Source organism: Vulpes vulpes, chromosome 10 (genome assembly GCF_048418805.1).
Source record: "Vulpes vulpes isolate BD-2025 chromosome 10, VulVul3, whole genome shotgun sequence".
NCBI classification, from domain to species: Eukaryota; Metazoa; Chordata; class Mammalia; order Carnivora; family Canidae; genus Vulpes; species Vulpes vulpes.
The window spans coordinates 39,850,410-39,863,282 of record NC_132789.1 but is presented as its reverse complement, the minus strand read 5'-3'; the positions used below and the strand labels follow the sequence as shown (position 1 = coordinate 39,863,282).

The window sequence follows — 12,873 nt, the reverse complement described above, 5'->3', positions numbered from 1 at the left end:
TTTACCAGTGTCTTTTGAAGGGCAGAAGTACTTAATTTTGAAAAAGTCAAAGTCAATTTTTTTACTGAATCATGCTTTAGGGTAAGGTGCTTTGCATATCTGTCAGCTTATCAGCTTATTCATACACATACACACACACACACACACACACACACACACGTAATATATTTGGAAGTTTTCCAGATAACTTTTTCATATTAATTTTTTATTTAATTTCAATGTAACCTGAGAATACACTTTATATTACATATATCTATATGTATATACCTACTGTAAATGCTGCTATTGTAAATGAGAGTTTCTTTTCTATTATGTCTTCTATTGAGTTACTTTTAACTATAGTACTGAGGTATAAACATTTTTTCAAGTTAAAGATGTATTATTCAATTCCTAATTTAGTGGATTTTTTTTTGGCTCAGTAGTTTGAAGTTTTTTGCAAACTACATTTTAAAGCAATTAAATAATTTTATGTTTTCATCAGTACTTTATGAAAGTTCCATTTACTCCACATCCTTGCCACTATTGGTTATGGTCAGTCCTTCTTATCAGAGGCATTTAAATAAATGTATAGAGATATCTCATTATAATTTTTTAAAAGATTTTCATTTATTTATTCATCAGAGACACACAGAGAGGGGCAGAGACACAGGCAGAGGGAGAAGCAGGCTCCCTTCAGTGAGCCTGATGTGGGACTCGATATCACAACCCTGGGATCACAACCTGAGCCAAAGGCAGACACTCAACCACTGAGCCACCCAGGTGTGCCTCTCATCATGATTTTACTTTGTAGTTCCCTAATGAAAAAATGTTAACCATCAATTTACACACTTATTTGCCACCCACATATTTTCCTTGGTAGTTGCTCTAATCTTTCAATCAGAACCCCTTTCTTTCTTTCTTTCTTTCTTTTTTTTTTTAATTTTTATTTATTTATGATAGTCACAGAGAGAGAGAGAGAGAGGCAGAGACACAGGCAGAGGGAGAAGCAGGCTCCATGCACCGGGAGCCCGACGTGGGATTCGATCCCGGGTCTCCAGGATTGCGCCCTAGGCCAAAGGCAGGCGCCAAACCGCTGCGCCACCCAGGGATCCCCCTTTCTTTCTTCCTTCCCTTCCAGCCTCCCTTCCTTTCCTTTTTCTTTCTTTCTTTTTTTATTGCCTGGTCACATTCTCAGTACAATATTGAATGAAGTGGCAAGAGCAGACATCCTTGTCTTGTTCCTGACATTAAGGCAAAGCATTTAAATTTTTACCAATAAATATGATATCTTTAAGTTTTACATAGATGCCTTTTAGGGTGTAGTATTTAGGAAATTCTCTTCTATTTCTTATTTGTTGAAAGTTTTTATTAGTAATAGACAGTGGACTTTGTCAATGCTTTTTTTACATCTATTGAGAGGACCAGACCTTTTCTTCATTAGTGTGTTCATATGGTGAAACACTGATTGACTTTCGGTTTTTTTGTCTGTTTGTTTTTTGCTTTTAAAGATTTAATTTATTCATGAGAGACACAGAGAAAGAGAGCCAAAGGCACAGGCAGAGAGAGAAGCAGGCTCCATGGAGGGAGCACAATGTAGGACTCAATCCCAGGACTCCAGGATCATGCCCTGGGCTGAAGGCAGACTCTCAACCACTGAGCCACCCAGACGTCCCACCAATTGACTTTTGAATGTTTAATCAACCTAGCATTCTTGGAATTAAGCTCCACCTGGTCATGGTTAAATTATTACATATCATTAGAATTAATTTCCTAGAATTTTCTTTAGAATTTTTACATGTATTTTCATATGGGATGTTGCTTTGTAGTTCTTTTCTTTCCATATCTTTACCTGATTCTGGTATCAGCATTAATACCCGCCTCATAGAATAAGCTGGAATGATGTATTCCCTTTTCTTAAACTTTTTGGAAGAGTCTGTGTAGAATATGTTTACCTTTTCCTTAAATGTTTGGAACAATTCACCAGTGAAGTCATCTAGGCCTGAAATTTTCTTTGTGGGAAATTTCTTAACTACGAATTCAACTTCTGTAACAGAAATAGTGCTATTCAGTGAACTTTGGTAATTTGTGTTATTCGTGAAAATTATCCATTTCAACTAAGTTGTCAAATTTAAAGGTATAAATTTGTTCATAATAATCCTTTATTATCCTTGTAATATTCATAGAATCAACAGTGATGTCACCACTTCCAGTTCTGACATTAGTAATCTGTATTTTATTACTGATTAATCTAGTTAGAGGTTTATAATTTCTATTGATCTTTGCAAAGAATCAGCTTTTGACTTCAATGATTTTTCTCTATTATTTTTGTTTCTTCTATCATTGGTTTATGCTCTGATCTTTATTATATCCTTTCCTATGCTTACTTTGCAGTTAACTTGATTTATTTCTCCCCTTCATTATTTAAAATGAAAGCTGAGGTCAGAAAACGAAACTCTTCTTTTTCTTATCAGTGTTCGGCACTATAAGGACTGCTTTAGTAGCAATCCACAATTTTGAAATGTTCATTTCCATTTAGTTGAAAATATTTTCTTTCTTTTTTTCTTAAAGATTTTATTTATTTATTCATGAGAGACACAGAAAGAGAGAGAGGCAGAGACATAGGCAGAGGGAGAAGCAGGCTCCATGCAGGGAGCCCAACGTGGGACTCAATCCCGGGTCTCCAGGATCACACCCTGGGCTGAAGGCGGCGCTAAACCAACCGCTGGGCCACCTGGGCTGCCCTGAAAATATTTTCTAATGCCCATTTTTAATTTTTCCATACCCAAGGAGTATTTAGAAATGTGTTACTTAGTTTCCATATATTTGGAGGTTTTCCAGATAACTTTTGCATTAATTTTTTAATTTAACTTCAATGTAACCTGAGAATATACTTTATATTACTTACATCCTTTTAAATTTATCAAAACTTACCTTATGGTCCAGAATATGGTCTAACTTGGTTAAACATTGTGTGCACTTGAAAAGAATGTACATTCTGTTGCTGGGGGTGCTCTCTACCTGTCCATTAGGTCTGGCTGGTTGACAGTGTTGCTGATGCCTACTATTCATTTGTTGATTTCCTACTACTTGTTCTTTAATCATACAGGGGAGTATTAGAACTCTATCTATAAATAAATTTAGATGTATTCATTTCTTCTTATATTTCTATCATTTTTTTGCTTCATGTAAAAATGCCTGTCCCCTTTTCAGGATGAAATCACCTTTTTTTTTTTTAATCCCTGGCAGTATTCTCTACTCTGAAATATACTTTGATATTAATACAGTCATTTTAGTTTTATTGTGGCTAACCATTTTCCATCCTTTTACTTTTTAAGTTATTTATGTCCTTATATTTAAAGTATAATTTCTTGCAAGCAATATATAATTGGATCTTTTTTTAAAATTCAATGTGATAATCTCAACCTTTTAAATGGGCATTTAGACCAATTATAATTAATTTGATTACTGAAATGGTTGGATTTAAGTCTACCAGCTGCTATTTATTTCCTACTATTTTAGTGATTGCTTTGCTATTTATATTTAACATATTTAACTTATCAGTCTGTCTTCAAATAATATCATACTGTTTCAAGAATCTTAACAGTATGTTTAAGATTTCTCCTCTCTTGGGCATTTATGCTATACATTTTACTTATACACCTATTATCACCTCTACAATAACAATATGATTATTATTGTTTACGCAATTATCTTTTGTAGAGATTCAAATAATAAGGAAAAATCTTACGTATCTGCCGTTGTAATTACAATTATCAGAGACTTTTACTCCTTTTTATAGATCTGTAATTCCACCTGGTATTGTTTTTGGAAGATCTTTTTACTAGGTATAGAATTCAAGGTTGACAGTTTTTGCTTTTGGTACTTTCAACATGTTATTCAACTTTCTTCTTTGCATCGTTTCCAACAAGAAAATACAATGTTCTCATCTTACTTACCCTGTATGTAGTGTCTTTTTTCTCTGGCTGCTTTTAAGATGTTCTCTATTGCTAACTTTTGAGCATTTATGATGTGTTTATGTAGTTTTCTTGTCTTTTATTTGGGGGAGGGGATTCTTAGAGCCTTATCAATCTGTGGATTTACATTTTCCTCAATTTTGGAAATTTTTTAGCCATTAGATCTTCAGATACTTTTTCTGTCCCTCATCTCCTTTGCTTTAGGCACTCTAATTAGATGGTCTATGAAGTTATTCCATGGAAAGGGAAGTTATCCTTTGGCTCACTGATGTTCTTTTTCATCTTTTTAAGATTCTTCTCTGTGTTTCATTTTGGATAGCTTCTACTGCTATGTCTTCAAGTTTACTGATCTCTTCTTCTGCCATTAATCCCATCTAGAGTATTTTTTATTTTGCACATAGTAGTTCAATATGAGTCTTTTTATATCCATGTCTCTGCTTAGCTTTCAAACACATGGAATTAAAAGAAATGTTTTAATGTTTTTGCCTGCTATTCTAAGATCCATATAGGTTCTGAGTCTGTTTCAACTGGATGATTATTCTGCTCATGACTGATTATGTTTTCCTCTTTATGTGCCTGGTGATCTTTGACTGGATGCCAGACATTTTGACTTTTTCCTTGTTGGTTACTGTTCATTTTTGCATTTTGTCTTGTGCTGTGCTCTTAGGTGCATTTAAGTTACCTGAAAATAGTTTGATCATTTTGAGTCGTGTTTTTTTTTTTTAAAGATTTTATTTATTTATTCATGAGAGACATACAGAGAGAGAGAGAGAGAGGCAAAGACACAGGCAGAGGGAGAAGCAGGCTCCATGCAGGGAGCCTGATGTGGGACTCGATCCCGGGACTCCAGGATCACGCCCTGGGCCGAAGGTGGCACTAAACCGCTGAGCCACCCAGGGATCCCCTTGAGTCGTGCTTTTATAATTTGTTAGGCAGGTCCAGAGAAGTGCTCATTCTAAGGCTAATTATTTCCCATTACTGAATTATTTCCCACATGAATTATGCGATTTTCTAGTCTGGCTGGTAGAATCAGTCATTATTCCCAGCCCTGTGGGAGTATGGGGCTCTATTCCTTCCAATCCTATCAGATTTTTTTTTCCTGGATTTCAGGTAGTTTCCTCATCTGCATACATGGAACAACATCACTCTGCTGAATACCTAAATAGGGCTCTCTGCAGATCTCTGTGGTTTTCTTTCTGTGCAGCTCTTGGCACTCTGTCCTCCAAATTCTAGCCACCTCGGTTTCCCCACTCAGCTCCATTTCTTCAAATTAGAGAGCTACTGGGCTCACGCTGGGCTCCTCTTTAATGGGCCATTGTCTCTAAATTCTCTTAAGACAGCTGGGAAATCATAAGGGGCTCAAGTCATTGTTTTCATCCCTCAGAGATCACTGTGCTTGGCTGCCTAATATTCAGTAACTTGAAAACCACTGTTTAACATATTGTCGTTTATTATTATTATTTCAGGTGGTATTATGATTTTAGTCCCTATTATTTATTTTTTTTTTAAATTTTTATTTATTTATGATAGTCACAGAGAGAGAGAGAGAGAGAGAGGCAGAGACATAGGCAGAGGGAGAAGCAGGCTCCATGCACCGGGAGCCCGATGTGGGATTCGATCCCGGGTCTCCAGGATCGCGCCCTGGGCCAAAGGCAGACGCTAAACCACTGCGCCACCCAGGGATCCCCATAGTCCCTATTATTTAAAATGAGCAGAAGTCCTAGATTTTTTATTTAGAACACAAAATTCAAAGTGAAATGCTGACAATTCGAGGAAATAAACACTTGGATAATAAAGGAAGGTATAAATAGCTTCCTGATGTTTAGCTCTGTTTAGCAGCAGTACACTTCTTTGTTTACCAGCCTTATCATGCTCTGATACAGTCAACATTATCTATGCATTGTGTGGGACACTTAATCCTATGTGGGAAGCTCAGAGTGACCTTAGTAAGGTCCTAACATACTCTCCATTATGTTTGCCATTATTCTTATGGAAAGGTAAGACTGGCTGGGGTGTTGTGCAAAGAGAAATGAATACTGCTCCACTTGCAAGAACTGTCAAGGGGCTATAACTCTGTTTCCTATCTGTCTGAATTAAGAGCTATCATAAAAATTGGGTATTGTTCTTAGTAGTAAAACATATTCTCAAAGGGGTTAAGAAAAGAAAAGGTATTATTTGGGAAGAAGTTGGAGAGACTGCTGCCAAAACTCATGAGTTTTGAGCCTTGAGCTGTATTCTTACCATAGAAGTTTACTCTAGAGCCTTCAGGTGAGAAGTCCAAGGACTCCTACCTCATTTTTTACTTGTCCTAAGGACCAGAACAAATCTACTTGCCTCCCACCTACTAAAGATGTTGAGAATCAATTACCTGCTTGAAGCAATGGACAGGCGCTGGGACTGAACATGTTTCTTTTAGGTATTTGTCCCAGGTAAAATGACCTGTAAAGGAAATAGAAATCTCTATCACAGTCAACTTCCTAAAAAGTTCTTTTGGGCTGTAATCTAGACTAAACATTAGGTTAAGAAAAAACTTATTTTCCCCTACTGGGCTCAAGAGTAGAAATCTAGGGGTAGAAATCTAGGTGACCAGAGTGGATCATTTTAGGTCAATGTTTTAACATCATAGTCTGAAGACGACCTTACATGTTCTTCATGTTAGTCCTTAAAGTGATCCAAATGCCAGAGCAAGATATATCAGTATCTCACAGAAATGTCCAGGAAGTTTGTGGACAGCAGAACAGCAGACATAGAGTGTGGGTGAGGAGAATCTTTCTGAACACCTGACTCCTGAACAGATCCCTTAATACCATCAAATGAAAGCTTTTAACACCCAATACAGTTGGATCCCATCATCTTAGCTCAGAAAGAATGAAGGAGAGAACAGGGTAAAATGGTTTGATGGCATGAAAAGCCAGAATAAGTGAGATTATACTTGAATCCTTGCTCTCTCTCTCTTACCCATCCCCAATCCACTCCCATTCTTGCCACAGCTGTGCTGCTGAGGTGCAAAATGACAAAGATCTGGTACTTTACAGAAAAGTAGGTCCTTGGTAGCATTTATGATGAGAGTAACTAAGAATAAGTTAGGGAGTCTACAGGATCTTTTAGCCTCTTAAAGTGGCTTTCAGAGCCTCTCAAAGTTTGAGGAACACTGTGCTAGAGAAAGTCTTCAAGGTAACACTGCTGGGGTCAGGGAAAACATTTTAATGAACAAGCTGTTAAATATATATATATATATATATATATATCTTATAAAATCTTATATATATCTTATAAAAATATATATATTTATATATCTTATAAAATCACAAAAGATGACTAAGTTCTTTATTAAAGGTTAAATCAATTACCAATCTCCCCCTAATACCCACCTAGAGGTGACCCCATGATGGTGCAGGGAAGATCCCAGAGACTCTCACAAACTAAAATACTGTAGCAAACCAGCATTTCTTGATGTTTCCTCTGCAGTGGAGTAGCACAGGGCCACTTTGGACCATGTAAAAAGCACTAGATGCTGGGAATAAAAATGATTCACTGAATGATGAAATCTAAATCACTTCAAAGATGTTGCCAAGACTTTATATACTCTATTGACTTTACAGCTTCTGTTTTAAAACTGGTCCCTTTCCCATCATCCTTAAGCAAGCCAAATAGATTTGGCCAGAAATCACAATCAGTTCTGAACCACTTAATGAACTGGCCAGTGATTAACTATCGTGAATACAGAGTCCATAAGGTAAATGGGATAGATATTTCTTGGAATCAAGATTTAAAGAGCTTATCAGAATGTAATAAAGAGTTTGCTCTTAGCTGAGATATCCCTACACCAAAGAATGAATATACTTCATCACTATTTGCTGTTAGAAAAAGAAAACATTAAAAAGTACTATCCCATTCTTACAAATAAAGGTTAAGTCACATAGAAAGTCTGGGATTTGAGTGAACTGCAACTCCTGCAAATTCAGCATCTATGGCAGCACTGTCCACTAAAACCTCCTGTAATGACAGAAATGTTTTGTGTCTGTGTTGTCCAGCAAGGCAGCCACTAAGCCACGGGTAACTACTGAACACTTGAGATGTGTGAGTGAGAAATTTAAATTTAAATTAATTTGATTTAATTTAAATTTCTACATCTAGTTAACAGCTACTGTATCAGACAGTGCAGGTCTAGAGGTTTGGTCAGTCCTGGGTAATTGCTTGTAGTAGCTTGAGTTTTGACCACAAGCACCCAAGAGACTTTGGTTTTAAAAATTATGGCAGTAGCAGGGGTACCAAAATATTGAGGTATTAATTATAGTTCTCTATTACACATCAATTATGGTAATCAGTCCCTTGTTAGTCAAGAAACCTCACATCTTTCTCCATTTAGAGAACACCCTATTACCAACTGAATGAAAATGAATCTGTTTGTTAAAAGCAGTTCACCAACTGTAATTGAACCATACCTAGATTAGTATTTTTCTTAAATTTTGCTGCTTATGCTTCCTAGGGCTTAGTCTCTTAATTTCAGGTAAATTGCAAACAAGTTAATTTTTATTGACTCAATAAGAATGTTTGAGCACCTACTGTAATGCCCATAATGGAGCCAAATGTCATCTCCATATGTCTACTACATCTCCAACTACACATACAAAAATAGGACAGGCAGCAAGGTATAGATCAGGGAGGGGTCGGCAAGCATTCTGTAAAGGACCAGACTGTAAAAATTTTACCCTTTGTGGGCCACACAATCTCTGTCACAAATACTCAACTGTGCACTGTAGCCTTAAAATGACCACAGATAATATGTACATGAATCAACATGGCTGTGTTCCACTAAAACTTTATTTATTTATTTATTTATTTTATTTTTTTTTTTTTAAATTTTTTTAAATTTTTTATTTATTTATGATAGTCACACAGAGAGAGAGAGAGAGAGAGGCAGAGACACAGGCGGAGGGAGAAGCAGGCTCCATGCACCGGGAGCCTGATGTGGGATTCGATCCCGGGTCTCCAGGATCGCGCCCTGGGCCAAAGGCAGGCGCCAAACCGCTGCGCCACCCAGGGATCCCTAAAACTTTATTTATAAAAATAGGCAGTGGGCTGGATTTGTCAACCCTTGGCATATATCACTGATTCCCAAATGTTACTTAGCACCAGAATCTCCTAAATAATTTTTCTCATTTCTTTCAATCAAGTTTTGGGCCCCATCCTCAGAGGTACTCATTCAATGGGCTTTGGGTGTGGTCTGAAAATCTGTATTTTCAAAGGTTCCCTAAGTAATTCTGATTCATATCTGTGTCTAGGAATTACTGGTGTAGTTAAAAGAATATAATATTGAGAGTCAGAAGATGCTGGATAAAGTCTTGGGGTTTTTTTTTTTTTTAAGCTTTTATTTATTTGAGAGAGAGAGAGAGAATATAAGGAGGGAGGAGGGGCAGAGGGAGAGGAAAAGCAGACACCCCCACCCCCCACTAAGCAGGGAGCCGAATGAAGGGCTCAATCCCAGGACCCCAGGATCATGACCTGAGCTGAAGGAAGATGATTAACTGACTACACTCCTAAAGTCTTGTTTCTATAACTATCTTGGATAAATTATTTAATCCTTCCAAGTATCAGTTTGCTCATCATAAGGATAGAGATAGTATCTATCATGCAAAATTGTACACACACTTATTCATTCAATAAATATTTATTAAACTCCATCCAAGTACAAAAGCACTGTGTTAAATGTAAGAGGAATAAGACAGACATGGTTCCTAAATTCATGGAGCTTGCAGTTTAGAAATAAGCAGAGATATTAAATAAATAATAACAAATAATCTGATATAATTATGATCAATTTAAATTAATGAGGTAGTATAGATTGCCTTGAGAATGCAGAACAGGAAAATTTGATCTGTTACTGGGGTCAAGGATTACTGTGAAGATTAATATTATTAACTCATGTAAGTATAATGTTTTATAATTTACAAAATGATTTCAATTATTCATTCAACTAATGTTTGAATATTCCTCTGTGTGCCAGGCAGTATTCTCAGTGCTGGGATAAGACAGGTGGTCCCTGCCCTCATGGAATTTACATTCTGGTAGATGAGGCACAATTAACACATAACCAAATAAATAAGTTAATAAGTGGTAAGTATTTGAAGGAAATAAAATAATGTGATGGACAGAGGCTAGGAACTATCTTAGATGGCGAAGTTATGGACAGATGCTCTAGAAAGGAATCACTGGACCTGAGACTTTACAGATAAGAAAAAAAACAGTCATCTCATTTATATTACTGAATAACGCTTATGAAAGTATCTTCTAAACTCTAATGCATATGACTTGATAGTTATACTTATTAGGAAGTGAAATCCCTGCCCTGAAGAGACACACTACATAGAAGTACCTTTAAAAAATTAAAAATCCCCAAAATGTCAAGCACAAGGATCCACCAAGTCGAATGCATAAATACCTTTCTCTAATACTCGTTCATTCAACAAATACTTACTGCACACCTACTATGTGCCAATCCTAGCTCTAGGCACTAGTGATATATAGCAAAGAATAAAATAGCCAAAGTCTCTGTCCACATGGAGCTCACTTTCTAAAGGGGAAGAAAAACAATAAATAAATAAATAAATATGTCAGTTGCTTTAGAGGGCAATAGAGAGACACCTTTTATGTGGCCCCTATTTGGCCTTTTTCAAATAAAGAAAAAAGAAAGCAAGGTAAAAGGGAAAGAGTGCTGAGGTTATGTGTGTCCTATGTTAGGCAGATAGTCAAGAAAGGCATTTTGATGGGGTGATATAAAAGTTGAGACCTCAAGCTCCCTCTAGCCTCTGCTTGAATACTTCCAATGATGGCAAATTCCTTATTTACTTATTATTCCATAGTACAAATGGATAGACCTTAACCTTTATAGTCAGTCAAAGTCTGCTTTCTTTTAACCTCTACTTATTGGTCCCAGGCATTATATACACAACCTCTCTTTCTAAATATGTCCCAAATCCCTCAAATGCTGCTAATTTGACCTGGTTACATGAGGCACCTCTACTCATGCTGGTTACTATTTGGCCACATTTCTCTACAAGAACTCTACCCTCATTCCACCTTAAGTGTGGAACCTAAATTCCTAAGAGAAATAAAGATAATCATAGTCTTTAGATCAGAAATTCTTCCCCAAGATTACTGTCTGAAAACTGTTCCATAGTTTATATGTGCCATAATTTATATCAGTTAACAAAAGTATCTGTTATATGCTCTCAATGGTCATATAAGCATTTTCTAATTTTTTTTAGCATTTTCTAATTTTTGATGAGTATTTTTTGTATATATCCTTTAACATTTTTAAGATTATCACTTTAGGGCAACTGGGGGGAATGAATGGACGAAGAGCAGACATATTTTATATTTTGATACAATATAATTCCTGCCAATAGTGCATAAGAAAATGTTTCTTTTTTTAAAGAGATTGATTGATTGATTTATGATAGAGAAAGAGAGAGAGAGAGAGAGAGAGAGAGAGAGAGAGAGAGGCAGAGACACAGGAGGACGGAGAAGCAGGCTCCATGCTGGGAGCCCGATGTGGGACTCGATCCCGGGACTCCAGGATCGTGCCTTAGGCCAATGCAGGCGCTAAACCGCTGAGCCACCCAGGGATCCCCAAGAAAATGTTTCTTATATCCTTGATAAAACTGCTTTAATAAAAAAAATAAAATAAATAAAACTGCTTTAATAATCTCTATACTTTGGCTAAATCTTACCAGAGAAAAAACAAAATACTATTACACTTTTATTTTCAATTCTTTGATTACTAATAAAGTTGAAGATCTTTTTAGGCTTTTTAGTCCATTTGTATTTTATTTTTATCATTTTTCACTGAGGTATTCTTTGGTTTTCTCACAGATTCTAAGAGTTCCATGTAGATTAAGGATATTAATCCTTTGCCTGTCATGTATCTTGAAGACATCTGTCTCTATCTGCTAGGATTTGCCCTTCAATTTCTCTGTCTTATTCTTTATGACTTCTTGGCTTTTACATCATGCTTTCTTCAATATTTAAGAAACACTAAACCATGTTTTCTTCTAGGATTTCTCAGGTTTCACTTTTTTTTTTTTTTTTACATTTAAATGTCTGATCTATCTCAAATTTATTTTCAGAGATAAGGCAAAGATGCTGCTTTCTTTTCACCTTTATTCAATAAATGTGCTCACCACAATTTATTGAATAAATCACCTTCTCCCCATTGATTGGGGACATTGAAATGTCACCTTGATCACATATTAATTTCTTATATACATTTAGACCTATCTCTGGTCTCTGTTCTGTTCCTCTCATTAGTCTGTTCCAGCACAAGGAGCACTTTGTTTCATGTAATTTCAAAACCGATTTAAACAGAGCAAGTATTTTTTATAAGGCATACCCTAAACCATGTTTTTTTGGCATTTTCAAATGATTAGTAAGTTATGGCATATCCAGCACTAATAAGACCTAGACATTTTTAAATGCCCAAAGCTTAAGTTTATGAGATACACAGTGGTTTATTCTCAAAACAGTGTCCATAGGCCTTTGAGATTAGTAACTTGATAATTTTTAATCCATCATCTAAAGATAAAACACCATGCCAAAAAGAAATGTCTGTTTCCCAGAATAAATCCCAACATTTCCTAGCTTCTGTAACATCCTGTTCATACCTTCATTTTCATACTTTTCACATAATTCATTTATTTAAGCTCTTTACAGATAGCAGCTATCTTTATTATTATTATTTTTAATCTTCATTGTTTAACACAGTGCCTGAACTTACCACAGGCTCCATAAGAGTTTAGTGAATGAAAAGTGAGTGAAAAGTAGAAGCAAGCATGCAACAGTGCTACTCTTTTCTGGACTAGTGAAATCACACCTGGGATATCAAATTTAGTTCTAGGAACTAACAAACCAAAGCCTAAAT

General features: G+C 36.0%; 1 protein-coding gene across 28 annotated transcripts in view; it reads right to left on the bottom strand.

Moving 5' to 3' along the window:
- Positions 1-12,873, bottom strand: part of SCMH1 (Scm polycomb group protein homolog 1) — a 179,607-nt gene that overhangs the window by 105,678 nt on the left and 61,056 nt on the right. For 14 of the 28 annotated variants that reach the window (XM_072723689.1, XM_072723690.1, XM_072723681.1 and 11 more), the window contains one exon: positions 6,322-6,392. The exons of 7 other annotated variants lie outside the window; for them this stretch is intronic. In XM_072723689.1, the coding sequence (XP_072579790.1) occupies positions 6,322-6,392 (71 nt within the window). Of the gene's footprint in view, positions 1-6,321; positions 6,393-7,324; positions 7,468-12,873 lie in introns of all 28 variants that reach the window. 7 more of the 28 variants (XM_072723670.1, XM_072723669.1, XM_072723680.1 and 4 more) reach the window with 1 other exon arrangement.